A 21,060-nucleotide genomic window follows, 5' to 3' on the forward strand; every position below is an offset into this window, starting at 1 on the left:
AAATATAATCTAATCAAACTTTAAATTCACATTAAATAACGTTTGATTTGATTAAGTCCTATTCATTGACTTTGTTATTAACATGAATCCAACATATTCATTATTAACTTGAATATTAAATTTGAAATCAACAAAAAGCTGGAAACCCTAATGTTTTGTAAATTTTTTGTTGAATTCTGAGTTGAATTTAAACAATAGCTGTTGATGACTTTGCAAATGCTATATAGGTCTAAATAGTATAATTGATAATATATTACCTATACAGTATGGTTACATTTAATGTACTCTTTTGAACCTACCCTTTGGAATGACTTCGATAGTAACTGTGAATCTATTTAGTTATTAAGAGATCTCTCAATAATCATTCTCACGATAGCACATTGGAAGTAGTCAGTGACAAATATCAAAGCTAAGCAGGGCTGGGCATGGTTAAAACCCTGGGCTTGGTTACAAATTCGGGAGTGGCGATGCGCGCAACCATCCTGTCTGAACCCACGTCTCGACACCAATACCGTAGCCTATGGGTTGATGTGTTGTAACTTTTCTTAGGGCTATTCTAGGCATAGATATACATTATATATTGGTTATATTGGTCATGTTTGTATAACATGTTTATATATCTAAAATTACTACCTTGTGAAAAGAAAACACGGGCGCTTCAGGTTGTGCCCGAGGGGGGCGGGACAAGCCCCAGTTCTCAATGTCAGAGAGCGCGCGCAGACATCAACCTCCCCATGCGCAGCACCCAGAGAAATGTCTCACTATATTGTACCAATCGACTCCTGCTGTGTGTTTACCAAATTCTTATCTAAAAGGCATCCCCAGAGCGCGGAGGTGTAGATGAGTTCCTCCAGGAAAGTCACCGTGCTGCTTCTGTTGGTGGTCCTGACAGCGCAAGGTAAGAGACGCGTTTTGAAGACATGGGGATGTTGGAGAGTTTGGGGAACGCATAACCAACTCACAATATGAGAGAGCTGAGCGCTACTGCAGACTTCACATAGTATAATATAGGCTAGGCTATTCATTTCACAGATACATTAATTATGTATTTTCTGTCTTATTGTAAGCAGTTTGCGTTGTTGGCGGGGTGCTTCTTCTGATTGTGCGACGCACTAGAAACCCCGTTTTTCAATCCGCAACATGTCTCGTCAGAAACTTAGCCAACATCTCCCGACAGAAATTCACAAATTCATTGTAATGATTGCTATGTTTGCCTTGAAGCTTTTCAACAAAGTAGGCTAATTGTCTTTGAGTTGGTTCTGTGGTAACTAAACCACATAAATATACGCTAATCAATGTTATTAAAGGCTACAAATGCTGGTTAAAATCACAGATTCTGTGAAAATGTAATAGAACGCAGAATGTTCTCGATAAGCCTAAATTATGTAATTAATTATTAAAACAATTGATATCATAGGGCCTTGCAGCGCTAGCTATTCAGATGAATAATATAACGGTATGGCAGTGGTGGATGGTGGCACTTTAAATGGGGAGGACGGCTCATAGTAATGGCTGGAACATAATGAAAGGAATGGTATAAAACACATCAACCACCTTGTTTTCCATGTGTCTGATACCATTCCATTTACTCCATTTCCATCCGTTAATATGATCCGTCCTCCCCTCACAGCCGGTATGGGTAGTACGGTAGGCTACGGTTCGTTATCCCAGGGGATGATCTGTGGTTGTGACATGTCACATCATTAATCAATTCTAATTCCTAATTCTAGCATAGCCAACCGATCCGCACTGTGTGCATTCACGCACATGGAACCTATGTTTTCCATTTTTACTGCGTGTATGTCCATTGATTCGTACTCTATGCATGCTGAGTGCGTTACTGACGTATCATTTCAGCTGTGCCTCTTCAAAACAGATGTAACATGCTAAAATAAATGTAAACCATAAGCTTTTTACCTCCAAGTCAAACTAAAGTGCACCTGACCTAACTTTTTGTGCCATGCATCATGTACCATGACCTTGCACATTGTGCATCACACACATCTGGTTTATGTATACCTGAGTTAAATATAACTGTCCATTCCAGAGCTGTGAGTTGACTCACATGTGCATGTGATCTGGACAGTCTGGGGTGAGGAGCATAGAGTACATCTCATCCTGTCTCTGCATTCTACTCTATAAGTCTGTTCTGTTGTTCTGTTTAGTCATTCTGCAGTTCCACTCTGGTCTTTTCTGTTCTGTGTCACAGCTTTCTGTTCTTTGTTCTCATCTCGTTGCCCAGGGATGGTTCTGGTTCTATCTATCTCTCGTGTGTGTGTGTGAGACCATTCCTGTAAGACCCTCATCCTTGTGGGTTGGTAAAGGCTTTCTGACAATGTGTGTGTGTGTGTCTGTTCCAAACCTGCTACCTGCAGACTGTGCCTTTCAGTCCCACTGTAGCAGCCAGTGAGAGACTGGGACTCACAGCTCCCTCTAATAGTGTTAGTGGGAGTCAGAAGGAAGTGTGTTTATGAGAAGGACGTCTCTGTATATAAACCACCAGGGTTCACTTCACCCATTGCCCTTTACCTGTTCTGGATGGGTGCAAGATGGCTATGGTGTTATTATAAAACTTTGCCAGGTGTTTTTACTGTACCTCCTCTCTCTCTTCCTCCCCTCTCCCCTCCTATCTCTTCCTCCCATCTCCCCTCCTCTCTCTCTTCCTCCCCTCTCCCCTCCTCTCTCTTCCTCCCCTCTCCCCCTCTCTCTCTTCCTCCCCTCTCCCCTCCTCTCTCTCTTCCTCCCCTCTCCCCTCCTCTCTCTCTTCCTCCCCTCTCCCCTCCTCTATATCTTCCTCCCCTCTCCCCTCCTCTCTCTTCCTCGCCTCTCCCCTCCTCTCTCTTCCCTCCCCTCTCCCCTCCCCTCTCTCTTCCTCTCATCTCCCCTCCTCTCTCTTCCTCCCCTCTCCCCTCCTCTCTCCCAACCCCTCTCTCTCTGCCTACCTCTCCTCTCCTCTCCCCTCCTCTCTCTCCCTCCCTTCACTCTCTGCCTAACTCTCCCCCCCTCTCTCTCCCCCCTATGCCTCCCCCTCCTCCCCTCCACCGAGGTGCCATGGTGAATGTGTGGGCTTTGTCTCAGTCAGGGCTGTATCCTGGTCAGTGTGTAGATTAGAGTACACAAACAGTCCACTCTTAAAAGTGGTCCATTCAGCCTCCCATACTGAGGCATTAGAACAGGTATTGTCTCCATCCTTTGGATTGGTTGTTTGTCTCTATAACAGAGGAATTGCTGATCCTGCAATCCTAGGATTTGGGGTATTTATAGTGAGGGACAGAGACTGGATGAGGGAATTCGGAGGTAAGGAAGGACAGATAGGTAAACTAGAAAGAGGCTGTCAGAGTAATGTGTATTCATAATATTCAAAGAGTGCTTAAAAGAGTCCACTCCCAAAGTCCTAATTCTACTTCTGGCCTCATTAAACATAAACCTAAGCCTAGACTGAAACCTAAGCCTAGTAAAGCCTATAGCTTCATCTCCACCAATCCTTTCCAAACCCTTACATCCAGCCCCAGTCTAATGACTGAACCTTTCCCAAACCCAAATGGTCGCAAAGCAGTGCTGCGTTTCTCAATGGTGCCTCTCCCACAACCCCTATAGTTAAACTACAGCCCAATTTGCCTTTTCATGGTGAGTGTTTATTTGTGTTTATGTGCGTGTTTATGTGTGTATTTGTGTGGGTGTGTATTAGTGTCTCAGAGGTTCACATATCCTCTTAACATGATTGCCGTGCGATTATTGCTCGTCACTTCGGTCTTAGACACACACACACACACACACACACACACACACACACACACACACACACACACACACACACACACACACACACACACACACACACACACACACACACACACACACACAGTGGGAGTCTCATTTCACCCCGAAACCCCCAACAGCTTGGCTAACCCCCCCTGACCTCCACCCTGACCTCCCCCCTGACCTCCCCCTGCCTCCCTCCTCCTTCCCATGGTTCCGTTGAGACATCCCAGTCTTCTGAACTGCGGACAGACTGAGTCACGTCTGAGGATAGAAAGAGGATGGAATGGAGGGATGGAGCCTTGACAGAGGAGAGAAAGAACACTCCAGAGCAGGAAGAGAAGGGTGTCTCCCTCCATCTTAATGTCTCCCTCTCGTCCTCCCTCTCTCTCTGACTGTTTTCCTCCCTCTCTACTTCCCTTGGTTCTTCCCCCATCTCCCTATCCACTGCTGGCTCTAGTTGTACTGTGACTGTAGAATGGCCAACATTACCAACCATGCATTTAGCTAAGTGGCCATTACTGGCCTTGCTACATATAGAGACAGCATGCCTTTATGAATATTATTCCTTTTCACTCCCTTGCTCCATATTCAGAATGTTTAGAATGTTCTGAATATTCCAATGTTCTGAATGTTCAGTCAACAGGGAGACACTCAACCTCGACATCCACTACTCTCTGCATGACTGCTGCCTGACTGCATACGTAGATTCATGAATCATGATGCAAACGCCACTGTGTATTCAACTCAACAATACTCGCTGCCTGCGTTCATGTCACACAAATCTGTGAAGTCTGTAGATTCTGTTGTGCGCTGCAGTTCAGGGCCACTACGTCTCCTGTGGAATTCCATCCAAGTAAACCGCCGTGCATGTGTCTCTGAGTGTGTGTCTGTGTCATCTGCGTCTGTGTGTGTGTGTGTGTGTCCCTGATGTGGGGCAGTTGGAGTGTGAGAGGTTCAGGCCGAGGTTGTTTTGAGTAACAGGGAATGGTGTTTATGTTGTTGTTGGAGATACACCATCAACTCCTGATGAACTCAGGTAGCAGGGTTGCTACACAGTTGGCTAGCAGACATTAGCATGAGCTCCTCACTGTGGACATTCTGCATGCAAGAGGGCAGCAGATGGGAGCAACATGGGGAGTATGGTAATCATGGGTGGATGGATAGAGAGGCAACACACACTATGCTTCATGGTCAAACATTCAATAATCACACTAATTTCTCTAGTGAATCATAAAGTGGGCTCCCGAGTGGCGCAGCGGTCTAAGGCACTGCATCTCAGTGCTTGAGGTGTCACTACAGACCCCCTGGTTCGATTCCAGGCTGTATCACAACTAGCCGTGATTAGGAGTCCCATAGGGCAGCGCATAATTGGTCCAGCGTCGTCCGGGTTTGGCCGGTGTAGGCCGACATTGTAAATAAGAATTTGTTCTTAACTGACTTGCCTAGTTAAATAAAGGATAAATAAAAATAAAGCATGTCACGAACAGCCTCTAACTCAATCAGAGCCTTCAGCTTATTTTTGGTCGTAATTAGTTCCTTGGGAGCGGGCGACCCACAGCCTCACGCCTCGTGGTCGATCACGTCAAGCACACGCCTGATCAAAGGGCTCTCAGCCAATGAGGTTTCAGCTCTCTAGAGCTCTCTGCTCCATTTACACAGAGAGGGACACTCTGCTTGGCTTCTTAACTCCTAATCAATGTGGCCGTTGAAAGGGCTTCCATGTGTCTGCTTAGTGCTTTCTAAGAGCTGTCTCTAAGAGTTAGGCCTAGATTCAATCAGATCAACCGTTAACCGGCGATAGCCAACACCCGCATAGCTGATGTTTTGGCGGTGTCGGAGGTGGAACTGCGTTGGAGCTGTCAAATCGGTGAGCAGCTGTTCTTGTGATCATTGTCACGAAGCCACACCCATCCCAATCATGTTAGTTCAGAACGAGAAAGTGTAGGCTATATAGAAATAATGACGCTCACATTGAAAATCTAAATAATGATGATTTCTATCAGTTTAAATGAGGTGTAGATTACATCTCACATTCCAGTGTTCAAACTTGTAAACAAGGCTGCATGGGATTTCTCTTAATGCAACTCCGTGCAGCCAATGGCAATGTCCACTTTCGGTATAACCCAGAAACCGCTTGTGGATTTGAAAGATCTAACACAGTTCCACCTCCGACATTGCCTAAACAATCGCTATGCAGATGTCGGTTAAAGCGGATCTGATTGAATAGAGCCCCTAAATCAAATCAAATCAAATTTTATTGGTCACATACATGTGTTTAGCAGATGTTATTGCGGGTGTAGCGAAATGCTTGTGTTTCTAGCTCCGACAGTGCAGTAATATCTAACAAGTAATATCTAACAATTTCACAACATATACCCAATATACACAAATCTAAGTAAAGCAATGGAATTAAGAATATATAAAGAAGTATATGGACGAGCAATATCAGAGTGGCATAGACTAAGATACAGTAGAATAGTATAGAATACAGTATATACATATGAGATGAGTAATGCAAGATATGTAAACATTATTAAAGTGACTAATGTTCCATTTATTAAAGTGGCCAGTGATTTCTAATCTATGTTTATAGGCAGCAGCCTCTAATGTGCTAGTGAAGGCTATTTAACAGTCTGATGGCCTTGAGATAGAAGCTGTTTTTCAGTCTCTCGGTCCCAGCTTTGATGCACCTGTACTGACCTCGCCTTCTGGATGATAGCAGGGTGAACAGGCAGTGGCTCGGGTGGTTGGCCTTCCTGTGACATCAGGTGCTGTAGGTATCCTGGAGGGCTGATAGTTTGCCCCCGGTGATGCATTGGGCAGACCGCACCACCCTCTGGAGATCACTGCGGTTGCGGGCGGTGCAGTTGCCATTACAGGCGGTGATACAGCCCGACAGGATGCTCTCAATTGTGCATCTGTAAAAGTTTGTGAGGGTTTTAGGTGCCAAGCCAAATTTCTTCAGCCTCCTGAGGTTGAAGAGGCGCTGTTATGCCTTCTTCACCACACTGTCTGTGTGGGTGGACCATTTCAGTTTGTCAGTGATGTGTACGCCGAGGAACTTGAAGCTTTCCACCTTCTCCACTGCAGTCCAGTCGATGTGGATAGGGGGGTGCTCCCTGCCTCCCTCTGCTGTTTCCTGAAGTCCACGATCATCTCCTTTGTTTTGATGACGTTGAGTGAGAGGTTATTTTCCTGGCACCACACTCCCAAAGCCCTCACCTCCTCCCTGTAGGCTGTCTCGTCATTGTTGGTAATCAAGCCTACTACTGTTGTGTCATCTGCAAACCTGATGATTGAGTTGGAGGGTGCTTGGCCACGCAGTCATGGGTGAACAGGGAGTACAGGATGGGGCTGAGCACCCAACCTTGTGGGGCCCCAGTGTTGAGGATCAGTTAAGTGGAGGTGTTGTTTCCTACCTTCACCACCTGGAGGCGGCCCGTCAGGAAGTCCAGGACCCAGTTGCACAGGGCGGGGTTCAGACCCAGGGCCTCAAACTTAATGATGAGCTTGGAGGGTACTATGGCGTTGAATGCTGAGCTATAGTCAATGAACAGCATTCTTACATACAGTGGGGAGAACAAGTATTTGATACACTGTCGATTTTGCAGGTTTTCCTACTTACAAAGCATGTAGAGGTCTGTAATTTTTAACATAGGTACACTTCAACTGTGAGAGACGGAATCTAAAACAAAAATCCAGACAATCACATTGTAGACCTGAACCCAATAGAAAATCTTTGGAGGGAGCTGAAAGTCCGTATTGCCCAGCGACAGCCCCGAAACCTGAAGGATCTGGAGAAGGTCTGTATGGAGGAGTGGTCCAAAATCCCTGCTGCAGTGTGTGCAAACCTGGTCAAGACCTACAGGAAACGTATGATCTCTGTAATTGCAAACAAAGGTTTCTGTACCAAATATTAACCCTCCCGTTGTCCTAGGGTCAAAATGACCCGCCACTGTGTTGAAGCAACTTTATTAAATTTTTATATTTTTTGGATCATTTGTGAGAAGGAGGCAGTGATACTTTCTTTAAAGTCTCACTGCCTCCTTCTCACAAATGATCCCAAAAATATAAAAATTTAATAAAGTTGCTTCAACACAGTGGCGGGTCATTTTGACCCTAGGACAACGGGAGGGTTAAGTTCTGCTTTTCTGACGTATCAAATACTTATGTCATGCAATAAAATGCAAATTAATTACTTAAAAATCATACAATGTGATTTTCTGGATTTTAGTTTTAGATTCCGTCTATCACAGTTGAAGTGTACCTATGATAAAAATTACAGACCTCTACATGCTTTGTAAGTAGGAAAACCTGCAAAATTGGCAGTGTATCAAATACTTGTTCTCCCCACTGTAGGTATTCCTCTTTTCCAGATCGGATAGGGCAGTGTGCAGTGTGATGGCGATTACATCGTCTGTGGATCTATTGGGGCGGTAAGCAAATTGAAGTGGGTCTAGGGTGGCAGGTAAGGTAGAGGTGATATGATTCTTGACTAGTCTCTCAAAGCACCTCATGATGACAGAAGTGAGTGCTACGGGGCGATAGTCATTTAGTTCAGTTACCTTTGCTTTCTTGGGTACAGGGACAATGGTGGCCATCTTGAAGCATTACATTTACATTTTAGTCATTTAGCAGACGCTCTTATCCAGAGCGACTTACAGTTAGTGAATACATATTTTTTTTTTATACTGGCCCCCCGTGGGAATCGAACCCACAACCCTGGCGTTGCAAACGCCATGCTCTATCAACTGAGCTACATCCCTGCCGGCCATTCCCTCCCCTACCCTGGACGACGCTGGGCCAATTGTGCGCCGCCCATGAGTCTCCTGGTCGCGGCCGGCGGCGACAGAGCCTGGATTCGAACCAGGATCTCTAGTGGCACAGTTAGCACTGCGATGCAGTGCCTTAGACCACTGCGCCACTCAGGAGTGAGCATGTGGGGACAGCAGACTGGGATAGGGAGAGATTGAATATGTCCGTAAACACACCAGCCAGCTGGTCTGCACATGCTCTGAGGACGCTGCTAGGGTTGCTATCTGGGCTGGCAGCCTTGCGATGGTTAACACGCTTAAATGTCTTACTCACGTCGGCCACAGAGAAGGAGAGCCCACAGTCCTTGGTAGCAGGCCGCGTCGGTGGCACTGTATTATCCTCAAAGTGGGCGAAGAAGGTGTTTAGCTTGTCCGGAAGTAAGACGTCAGTGTCCGCGACACGGGTGGTTTTCCTTTTGTAGTCCGTGATTGTCTGTAGACCCTGCCACATATGTCTTGTGTCTGAGCCGTTTAATTGTGACTCCACTTTGTCCCTATACTGATGTTTTGCCTGTTTGATTGCCTTGCGGAGGGAATAACTACACTGTTTGTATTCTGCCATATTCCCAGTCACCTTGCCATGGTTAAATGCGGTGGTTCGCACTTTCAGTTTTGCGCGAATGCTGCCATCTATCCACGGTTTCTGGTTAGGGTAGGTTTTAATAGTCACAGTGGGTACAACATCTCCTATGCACTTCCTGATAAGCTCAGTCACCGTATAAGTATATACGTCAATATTATTCTCTGAAGCTACCTGCAACATATCCCAGTCCACGTGATCAAAACAATCTTGAAGCGTGGATTCCGATTTGTCAGACCAGCGTTGAATAGTCCTTAGCACGGGTACTTCCTGTTTGAGTTTCTGCCTGTAGGAAGGGTGGAGCAAAATGGAGTCGTGGTCAGATTTGCCGAAAGGAGGGCTTGCGAGGGCCTTGTATGCATCCCGGAAGTTGGAGTAGCAGTGGTCGAGTGTTTTAGCAGCGCGAGTACTACAGTCAATGTGTTGATAGAACTTCGGCAGCCTTTTCCTCAAATTTGCTTTGTTAAAATCCCCAGCTACAATAAATGCAGACTCAGGATATATGGTTTCCAGTCTGCATAAAGTCCAGTGAAGTTCTTTGAAGGCCGCTGTGGTATCGGCTTGAGGGGGGATATACACGGCTGTGACTATAACCAAAGAAAATTATCTTGGGAGATAATACGGTCGGCATTTGATTGTGAGGTATTCTAGGTCGGGTGAACAAAAGGACTTGAGTTCCTGTATGTTATTACAATTACACCATGAGATATTTATTCCTGTCTGTGCGAGGAACTGAGAACCCAACTGGCTGGATCGACTCGGACAGTATATCCTGAGAGAGTCATGTTTCTGTGAAACAGAGTATGTTACAATCCCTGATGTCCCTCTGGAAAGAAATCCTCACCCTGAGCTCATCAACTTTATTATCCAGAGACTGAACACTAGTGAGTAATATACTCGGAAGCAGTGGGTGGTGTGCACGCCTCCTAGAAGACTGCTCCGAGTACCTCTCCTCCGGTGTTGTTTTGGGTCGGCCTCTGGAATCAGTTCAATTGCCCTGGGGGGTGCGAACAAAGGATCTGCTTCGGGAAAGTCGTATTCCTGGTCGTAATGCTGGTAGTGCTGGTGAGTTACCGCCACTCTGATATCCAATAGTTCTTCCCGGCTGTATGTAATAACACAAACCATTTTCTGGGCTAATAACGTAATAAATAATACATAAAAAACTAAATACTGCAAAATATCCTAAGCTCTAGAAGCAAGGCAGCCCTCTCTGTCGGCTCCATTTTCCCATTCTGGTCTTAGTTTATCTGGAATGAGATTTGGGATAAAGAGTTGATGGATCAGGAGGAGGACATATACATACGTCTGGTTTCTGTGTTTCTGGTTCTCTCTACATAGTTGCATACAGCACACAAACACACATTCTTGCATCTTGACTGAGCCATGTTTAATGGGACAGCTGGCTGTTTCTGTCACAATGATGTCACCAGTGGTTGAAAAGTGAGAGGGTATTGTTAAGTCTGTATGATGTAAGAAACCTTCCAATCTACACAGAGAAAAAGAAAGAAAGAAAGGTTGAAGGAGGGGGAAGAAAGGAAGGTACAGAGGAAAAGCATTTATTTAATTTTTCAGTGCGAACAAAAGGTCCAATTAATGAACAGATTATAATTGCCCTCATTTCCCCTACCCAATTAGGGGCTTAAACGAGGTTCTCAGAGCGCAGCCAATCAGGGACCAGTGCTGTGTTTTAATGTCAGCAGGTAGCGAAGACAGAAATTACAGCCATCCACTGGGCTCTCTCTGGAGAGGAGATTTTTCATTAAGCACTAAGACTCGACAGCGCTCGGCGCCACTTCAAGTGACCTCAGAAATATTGTGGAAAGTTTGTCTGTGATCTTACTAACTTCTTCAGAATGTATTACTGTAACATGGAACATTAGGGACTGGCTGGCTGTGGAAAACTGTTAGAAGGTTCTGACATGTAGCCCTGGCCTAGATGTTGTTGTTTAGGAGACTGTTGGGAAATGTTATTCTCTAGAAAAACACTCACATTAATTGTATAGGACTTGAGTGACGTTTGAGACACATTTAGCCACATTTGACATCTACATTTATATTTTGGTCAGTTGGCAGACACTCTTACAGTTAGTGCATTCAACTAAGGTAGATAAAACAACCACATATCACAGTCATTGAAAGTAAGAACTTTCCTCAATATAGCAGCATATTAGCCTGGACCCAAATCAGTTTGTACTTTTGCCTACTCCATTTACATTTTCAAGCCAAACATGTTTTCCATGAGAATTCCATAAGGAGTTGGGAAGAGAGCAGCAACAGACTGGCACCCAGCATTACCATACACACTGAGTGGACAAAACATTGTAACACAAATGCTACATTGGTTAGGTCAGCGCTGTGTTTTGTGTGTGTTTTTAATGTAGAGGGAGACTGAGAGCGCCAGATCCCTCTGAAATACAGTATCTTAACAGAGACATGAAAATATACAGCGAGTGTACAAACCATTATGAACACCTGCTCTTTCCATGACATAAACTGACCAGGTGAAAGCTATGATCCCTTATTGATGTCATTTGGTAAATCCACTTCAATCAGTGTAGATGAAGGGGAGGAGACAGGTTAAAGAAGGATTTTTAAACCTTGAGACAATTGAGGCTTGGATTGTGTATGAGTGCCGTTCAGAGGGTGAATGGGCAAGACAAAATATTTAAGTGCCTTTGAACAGGGTATGGTAGTAGGTGCCAGGCGCACCGGTTTGTGTCAAGAACTGCAACGCTGCTAGGTTTCTCACGCTCAACTGTTTCTCGTGTGTATCAAGAATGGTCCACCACCCAAAGGACATCCAGCCGACTTGACACAACTGTGGGAAGCATGGGAGTGACCATGGGCCAGCATCCCTGTGGAATGCTATCAACACCTTGTAGACTCCTTGCCCCGACGATTTAAGGCTGTTCTGAGGGCAAAAGGGGGGGTGCAACCATAGCCTCTGGAAGTAGGGGTGCTGAGAATTCTGAATATATATATATTTATTTTCTCACAAAAGTAGTGCACTGGGCCTTTACTAGTCCTGTATTAGTGGACCTATATAGCTGTCTGTAGCGCGGGTTAAAAAAAAACATTCAGCACCACTTCCCCGCAGCTATGGGTGCAACTCAATATTAGAAAGTGTTCTTAATGTTTTGTACACACAGTGTGTATAAAAACCTCTAAAAACCTTTGTGCCTTGAAAACACCATAAAGTGTTCCGTTAATGTTACACAAGGACCGTATGCTCTGAAAGGAATAGGTCTTGAGTGAAAAATACACCAGTAAGAAGACTCTTGAAATTCTACTCATGTTACGAAAGACAGTACAGTATGAAGATATGCAGAAACTGCTTCTCCAATAGAAATCCCAGCTCACAGTTGTAGGCGAAGTCATGGCGACGTTGGCTATCTAAGCTCATGCGCAGAAACACATCATCGTGTCTAACGGTCGTCTCGCTCCGAACTGCGCATCGAAGGCACTCCTTCGATAAAGTTGTTTTTGACGAAGATGAAAATGTGTCAGTTTGTCACTTTCACGAGGTTGGAGTAATAACATGTTCAACTTCTTAAGATATTGGTTCGAATCAAGGTTGAGCCTTTAGATTTAGAGAACATTAACAAAGTTTGGTAACAGAATGACGGTTTGTGCTGTTGGTGCCGTCATTCTGTTACCAAACTTAGCATCTGCACTGTTCTTCAAGTAGTTTTAATAAAATGTTCAGTCGAAATTGTTAAAAGTCATCCTTGTGCATAGAGTTGTATGGTTTGTTAAACTTTGCAGTCATTGGTTTATGTTTGACATACATTTTAAAGTGAAAAATCTGAGTCTCAGCATAACTGTTACCGTGGAATTGTCCTTATGTAACTGGCTCAGTTAGGAGAGTACAGGACGGTGTGTATGTATTTGTTTGCGGGTGTATGTGTGTGTTAACTAACAGTTCTGTTCCTGTCCTCACCTCTCAAACCAACTGTATTGAGCGTAAGTTCACAATGAGTTCTTAGTCAATTTCTGAGTTAAATAGGAACCATGTTTTTCAGGAGTAATCTAAATATCCAACTGGTAGGGATAGAAGAGACGTGTGGTTTAATTTGGTTGGAACATGGTACTGGCAGGGTTGTTGATTCAATACCTGTCTGGCCCACATGTAACCTACTGAACACACATTATTTATTGTTAACTGTAAGTCACTTGGATAAAAGAATCCTCTAAAATAACATATTTTATTCATTCATTATTACCAGGAAATGTTTTGGTGTTGTTTTGGCACTGTTTTCACTTTTAGTCACTAAATGCTTTTAGCCATTTGGTGTTTACTCTACTCTCTGGTCACAGAATGGAGGGGTGGTGCGCTGATGCTCACACCCACTGGTCCCAGTATCTAGGCTGTACTGGTGTTAGCTGTCTACTGGTGCAGCGACAGACAGACAGACAGACAGACGGCTGATAGACAGACAGACCAACTGCTGACAGACATACAGACAAACGACTGACAGATATACAGACAGAGAGACAGCTGACAGACAGACAGACAGACGGCTGACAGACAGAAAGACAGACGGCAGACAGACAGACGGCTGACAAACAGACAGACAGACAGACAGCTGACAGACAGATGGCTGACAGACAGACCGACAGACGGCCGACAGACAGACAGACGGCTGACAGACAGACAGACATATGGCTGACAGACAGACAGAAAGACAGACAGACGGCTGATAGACAGACAGACATATGGCTGACAGACAGACATATATATGGCTGACAAACAGACAGACAGACAGGCAGATGGCTGACAGAAAGACAGACAGATGGCTGACAGACAGACAGACATATGGCTGACAGACAGACAGACATATGGCTGACAGACAGACAGATATATGGCTGACAAACAGACAGACAGGCAGACAGATGGCTGATAGACAGATGGCTGACAGACAGACAGACAGATGGCTGACAGATGGCTGATAGACAGATGGCTGACAGACAGACAGACAGACAGCTGACTTTGGAGTGTGCAGGCTGGGGAGAGAGACGAGAGACTGGTGGTCTTTTAAAGGCTGTGTTCAATTAACCATGAGAGAGATGGAGGGAGAGGAGGGAGAGAGAGAGAGAGAGAGATGGAGGGAGAGAGAGAGGGAGGGAAAAGGATGAAGGAAGAGAGGGAGTGAAGGTTAGAGAGGGGGGGGAGAATTAAGAGATTGGTGTCCTTTGAAGCCATGGCCGAGGCGGGCGTGGAGGGATGTTCCAAGCGAGGCACGATTTTCTGCTCGGACAGGCGTGGGTTTCGTGCATCATCCCCGGCAACCAAGTCACCAGAGGGGGAGGTTTTTTGCACGTCACGAAATGACCTTCATACCTACTTTGCCAGGTATACTCAGAATGTAACAGTTTCGGGCACACACACGCGCGCAGGCACACACACACATTGCGTTCCAGTCTGGAGGGATTAACTAAAAGCTTCCACTTGCCTTCCTCTGTAGAAACAGCTCCAATGTGCGACTCCTCACACACCGTACTTCGATGAGCCACAACTTTCCATCCATCCACAGCAAAGAGCCATTGATTAAAACCTTAATGTAGACAAGGTGATAAAATGCTAAAGGTTGGTTCTCCTGAGTGGCGCTGCGGTCTAAGGCACTGCATCACAGTGCTTGAGGCACCACTACAGACTCGGGTTCGATCGCCGGCTGTCACAGCCGGCCGTGACCGGGAGACCCATGAGGCGGCGCACAATTGGCCCAGCATCGTCCAGGTTAGGGGCGGGTTTGGCCGGCCGGGATTTCCTTGTCCCATCGTGCTCTAGTGACTCCTTGTGGTGGGCCGGGCGCCTGCAAGCTGACTTCGGTCACCAGCTGGACAGTGTTTCCTCCGACACATTGGTGCGGCTGGCTTCCAGGTTAAGCGAGCAGTGTGTCAAGAAGCAGTGTGGCTTGGCAGGGCCGTGTTTCGGAGGACGCATGGCTCTCGACCTTCGCCTCTCCCGAGTCTGTAGGGGAGTTGCAGCGATGGGACAAGACTACCAATTGGATATCACGAAAAGGGGTAAAAGTACAAACAAAAAAGATATCATGACAAAAGCTTAACTTCTCCTCAAAGTCCCCTTCATTAAAGCCTGACAACAAGGGAGAATCTCTTTATGGTAATAATTTAAAAAGCCACCCTACTATTTTGTAAATGCCCCCCCCAGTGAAGATTCTCTCTCTCTCCCCCCCTCTCTCTCTCTCTCTCTCTCTCTCTCTCTCTCTCTCTCTCTCTCTCTCTCTCTCTCTCTTTCTCTCAGGCTGTTTGTCATCTAAGGGGGAGGACAGGCTGTTCAGGAAGTTATTCAGGAGATACAACCAGTTCATCAGACCAGTGGAGAATGTCTCTGACCCTGTTACTGTGGAGTTTGAGGTGTCCATGTCCCAATTGGTCAAAGTGGTGAGACTCACCTGCATCATTACTGGAGCAAATAAGGATATACCTTTGACCGAATTACTTGATTACGTACAGGCTAGGACATCATGTTCATTTTATTTCCATCTCTTCTCAGGATGAAGTCAATCAGATTATGGAGACCAATCTATGGCTGAGACATGTAAGTCAAGTTATCATCTGATCTAAGAACTGAAGTCTAAACCCCAGTACAGAAGTTAGTAGAGTATGCACTGTTAAAATCTGGTCTAAGATCTGTTTTCTCCTCTCTTTGTTGCAGGTCTGGAATGACTACAAGCTAAAATGGGTTCCCATTGAATATGACGGACTTGAGTTCATTCGTGTGCCCTCCAATAAGATATGGAGGCCGGACATTGTTCTCTACAACAAGTGAGCTCAATATCTTAACTATGTACCTAATATTGATGTTCTCTTGTTGCTTTTTAGCCATCAGTGCTAAATGCTACGCTAACCATCACCCATTGTCTCCTCTCCAGTTCTGTGTGTGTTTTTTTAGCCATCAGTGCTAAATAATATGCTAACTATCATATCTCCCCTCTCTTCAGTGCTGTGGGAGATTTCCTGGTTGAGGACAAGACCAAAGCTCTGCTGAAGTTTGACGGCACCATCACCTGGATCCCCCCCGCCATCTTTAAATCCTCCTGCCCCATGGACATCACCTACTTCCCGTTCGACTACCAGAACTGCTCCATGAAGTTTGGCTCCTGGACCTACGACAAGGCCAAGATCGACCTGGTGCTCATAGGGTCAAAGGTCAGTAATCACACTGGTTAGCTAGTTTACTAACTCATTTGCTAGCTAGTTAGCTAACTCCACATTAAGAAAATGGGCTGTGTTTTTTGGCTAATTCAATGTGGCTGGGTTTATGGTTTACTTAGTACATTTCAACAGGAAGTACTTCCTGGTCTTTTTTATGATGTAATCTCAGTCGAAGCCCTCTTTATTTCCTAGGATAGAACTCCCTAGGCTCTGCTTTACTGCTAATGTACTACAGTCTCTCCATAGGTGAACCTCAAAGACTTCTGGGAGAGCGGCGAGTGGGAGATCATTGACGCGCCGGGCTACAAACACGACATCAAGTACAACTGCTGTGAGGAGATCTACCCAGACATCACCTACTCTTTCTACATCAGACGCCTCCCTCTCTTCTACACCATCAACCTTATCATCCCCTGTCTCCTCATCTCCTTCCTCACCGTCCTCGTCTTCTATCTCCCCTCTGACTGTGGAGAGAAGGTGACTCTCTGTATCTCCGTCCTCCTGTCCCTCACTGTGTTCCTCCTGGTCATCACTGAGACCATCCCGTCTACATCTCTGGTCATCCCCCTCATCGGGGAGTACCTCCTCTTCACCATGATCTTCGTCACCCTCTCCATCGTCATCACTGTGTTCGTGCTGAACGTCCACTACCGTACGCCCATGACTCACACCATGCCAGCCTGGGTCAGGTCTGTGTTCCTGGGGTTGCTGCCCAAGGTGATGCTCATGAGGAGGCCTGTAGACCACGGCTGCCCCTCCTCCGTGGGGAGTGGGAGAGGAGATGGAACAGGAGGGGGGGAGTATTGGAGGTGGATGTGTGGGAGGAGGAGGAGCGAGTGGAACGGGGAAGAAGAGGAAGAACAGCATTGGGGGAGGAATAGGGGGAGGGATAGGGGGAGGGTGTGTGCAGGTGGATGGGTTTGCGGTCGCAGCCGAAAGGGGGCAGGTGGGGGAGATGAACTGTGTGGAGTACAGTGAAGTGCAAAACAAGCCGAAGTTCCCCTGTAAGGGGAAAGAGGTGCCCATCCCCACCGTACCCCCAGTGGTGCCCCCTCCTGCCCCTTCTGAGCCGGACCTACCCAAACTGCCTCGAGCACCCAATGCCCCGCCCAACGTTAGCGCAGTGGTGGCCTTCTCCGTGGTGTCACCAGAGATCAAACAGGCCATTGAGAGTGTCAAGTACATCGCTGAGAACATGAGGACACGCAACAAGGCCAAAGAGGTAGGACACTTTGGGTTATTACATAGTTATTCTTCAGTAACTACAGATACATGCTCTGAAGTGTAGTTCTCTGTGAGCTGAGGTTTTGGATTACATCTCTAATAGTGAAATGAAGAGAGCAGAAGCATTCCCTAGTCATTCTCCCTCTTGCAGCTTGTCCAGTGGAAGTGGTATATGAAATACAAGCAGTAATTGGAATTCAGCAAATGTGCTGGGCCATGCACACACACACACACACACACACACACACACACACACACACACACACACACACACACACGGTACATCCTTACACACACAGATTCACATGAATCCATGCAAACACAATTTCACATACACATACTCACACACAAATATTTTTACACACCTAGACCAAAACAAACCCAACTGAGGCAGGGTTTTCTCTGATTGAGAGCCTAACTGAAGTAGGGGCCTGAGGGCACAAAGTGTGTTGTGAAATCTGTGAATGTATTGTCAAGGCAGCAGCTAATGGGGATCCATAGTAAAACAAATACAAATACTCCATGGGGTCTTATTTCTGGTTTCTACCTGGTTTAATCTGCAAAGCTATTTGTGAGAGAGCTTTAGTAAGATTAGCTCTCCCTTTCTCTCTCTCTCTCTCTCTCTCTCTCTCTCTCTCTCTCTCTCTGCATCTGGCTGATACGCTTGTTGTTGCTCCGTCTTTTCGTAGTCTTTTCTTAGTCTTTTCTTAGTAAGGCCTGATCTCAGTGTTGAAATGATGCACACAGAACAGCCATACACCCTTCAGGAGACAATGGCATTACTTCACCCTGAAACCTGATGTGAAACCAGTGGGCCAAAGCAGGCTGCTTCAGGAAAACACACACACACACCTGGCCTGACCCAGTCCTCATAAATGCTATAGGGATCAAGGAAACCTGGTATTTCTCTCTCTCTCTGTCTCCTTCAGTCTGTCTCGTTCTCTTGCTGTTTTTACGGCCGTCAAAGTAACACATATCCTAATTTGCAAATTCCTTGCGGGATGCTAAACACAGCATAGACATCCTTTAGCACAGTGATCTGAAGCCAATGGGATGCCTTTATTGGAGCTAGGAATCTCCTCGCAGCATTTTCAGATGTCATTAAGGAAAGGTCAATGAGTCTGTCAGAGAAGGAGAGAGGAGAGAGAGGGAGAGGGAGAGGGAGAGAGAGAGAGAGGGGAGAGGGAGAGGGAGAGAGAGGGAGAGAGAGAGAGGGAGAGAGAGAGAGAGAGAGAGAGAGCGAGAGAGAGAGAGAGAGAGAGAGAGACGTTTTTGTGTGTATTTATTACTTTCCTTATGAACTTTCAAATCCCTGCTTAACCCTTTCCTCACATCCCTTTCCTTCATTGTCTTACAGTATTTCCAATTGCCTTTAATGATCTGTGATTCCCTGTCCTCTGACGAGCTCTGTCCTCTCTCTCCCAGGTGGAGGATGACTGGAAGTACGTAGCCATGGTGATTGACAGGATCTTTCTGTGGGTGTTTGTGACGGTGTGTATCACTGGAACTCTGGGACTGTTCCTACAGCCTCTCATCGGCTTCTTCACATGAACCATGACACTACTCTTCTCTCCTCTCTTTCTTGTCTTTCTGTTTCCGTTATCCTCTCATTCTCTCCCATCTTCAATTTTTCCATTCTCTCTCTGACACTCCCATTATTTATTTCCTCTTCTACTGGCATCTATTGTCTTCCGGTCCAAAAGCAGGAAAAACTATGAAAAACACAATGGTCCAGGCTTTGCCTCGTTATAACCAGTGATTTACTGTGTAGCCCTGTTCTTAGGACAACTGTATTCTTACTGATGTGTTGCCATTTCTGTTACTACCCCTGTATTATGCCAGTAGAGAAGTTAGTTCTTGTTCTAGACATGATGCCAAACGGATCTAGAATCTGTAGCTCTGTGCTATATGTAGTCAGTGGCTGAGTGAAGGAGTAATTACATGATGCCTCTTTCTTAATGGCGTACTGTACATGTTATGATACTGTAGTCTACTGATTTGTTCATGATATAAATCTGTTATATCTCTATCTTCTGTCCCTATCTCCACTCCTGTGCTATGCTTAGGGCTAGGAGTATTTCCTTACCAGGAACAACTCTATGGAAATACTCCTGGCCTGAGTTATACTGTATACACGACATATATAGATTATGAATGATTAATGATGCTAATTTTGAATATGGTTTCTGTACAGACACATTTTTATGACTTCAACATCATTCTCATAAATATGTCATGATAGCATGTTTGCATCTCACAGTGGGGTTGACAAACCACTCAATGTAAATGTACCAACTGTAAAGACACTTTGAAATGCACGCTGTAGATTAAAACCTCTGTAAAAATATTTGAAAACCCATCCTGTCTGGTTGCATTCATTGACAAGGTGTATACGTGTATTATCATGACTGTTATACGATCTATGACTGGGGATAAGTGGAAAATCACACTCTGCTTTTCTGGAATCAAGTGGGCTTTTTCTCCGTATGGGTACAGGGCCGGCGGGCTCTGGTGTTTGTATGTTGTGTGTATGCGTTGCTTGTGTTGTAGGCCACAGGCAGTGTCTGCTCTGGGGAGAGACAGGGTTAATGGTGGGATGAAAGGGGTTAATCATGCCATAATGATGTTATATAAACCTTATTGGGGTCAAGCCCCATAGGCAGATGGAGGGGGAGAGGAAAAGTGAGCTCATGGATGGAGGATAGTTTAGTGGAGGGTGGTGAATAAATGTAGAGGAGAGGCAGGGTGAGATGGCAGGGAAGATAAGACTAGATGATAGAGGGAGGGAGGATTACTGAGCTCATAGCCCTAGCCGTTCAAATGTTATGTTTTTTTTGTACAGTGAGGGAAAAAAGTTTTTGATCCCCTGCTGATTTTGTACGTTTGCCCACTGACAAAGAAATGATCAGTCTATTATTTTAATGGTAGGTTTATTTGAACAGTGAGAGAAAGAATAACAACCAAAAAATCTTAAAAACGCATGTCAAAAATGTTATGAATTGATTTGCATTTTAATGAGGGAAATAAGTATTTGACCCCCTCTCAATCAGAAAGATTTCTGCCTCCCAGGTGTCTTTTATACAGGTAACGAGCTGAGATTAGGAGCACACTCTTAAAGGAAGTGCTCCTAATCTCAGCTTGTTACCTGTATAAAAGACACCTGTCCACAGAAGCAATCAATCAATCAGATTCCAAACTCTCCACCATGGCCAAGACCAAAGAGCTCTCCAAGGATGTCAGGGACAAGATTGTAGACCTACACAAGGCTGGAATGGGCTACAAGACCATCGCCAAGCAGCTTGGTGAGAAGGTGACAACAGTTGGTGCGATTATTCGCAAATGGAAGAAACACAAAATAACTGTCAATCTCCCTCGGCCTGGGGCTCCATGCAAGATCTCACCTCGAGGAGTTGCAATGATCATGAGAACGGTGAGGAATCAGCCCAGAACTACACGGGAGGATCTTGTCAATGATCTCAAGGCAGGTGGAAAGATTAT

The 21,060-nt window shown here is 45.5% G+C and overlaps 1 protein-coding gene across 1 annotated transcript; it reads left to right on the top strand.

The window, feature by feature from the left end:
* Positions 1 to 584: 584 nt before the first annotated feature.
* On the top strand, positions 585 to 19,914 carry LOC121542437 (neuronal acetylcholine receptor subunit alpha-3-like). The gene is made up of 8 exons (XM_045209272.1): positions 585 to 898; positions 15,425 to 15,564; positions 15,677 to 15,721; positions 15,839 to 15,948; positions 16,125 to 16,332; positions 16,585 to 17,107; positions 17,148 to 17,560; positions 18,988 to 19,914. The coding sequence occupies exons 1-8, from the start codon at positions 841 to 843 to the stop codon at positions 19,111 to 19,113; spliced, it is 1,623 nt and encodes a 540-aa protein (XP_045065207.1). The 5' UTR covers positions 585 to 840; the 3' UTR covers positions 19,114 to 19,914.
* Positions 19,915 to 21,060: the final 1,146 nt, after the last annotated feature.

The sequence above is a fragment of the Coregonus clupeaformis genome, chromosome 3 (assembly GCF_020615455.1).
Source record: "Coregonus clupeaformis isolate EN_2021a chromosome 3, ASM2061545v1, whole genome shotgun sequence".
Classification (NCBI taxonomy): Eukaryota; Metazoa; Chordata; class Actinopteri; order Salmoniformes; family Salmonidae; genus Coregonus; species Coregonus clupeaformis.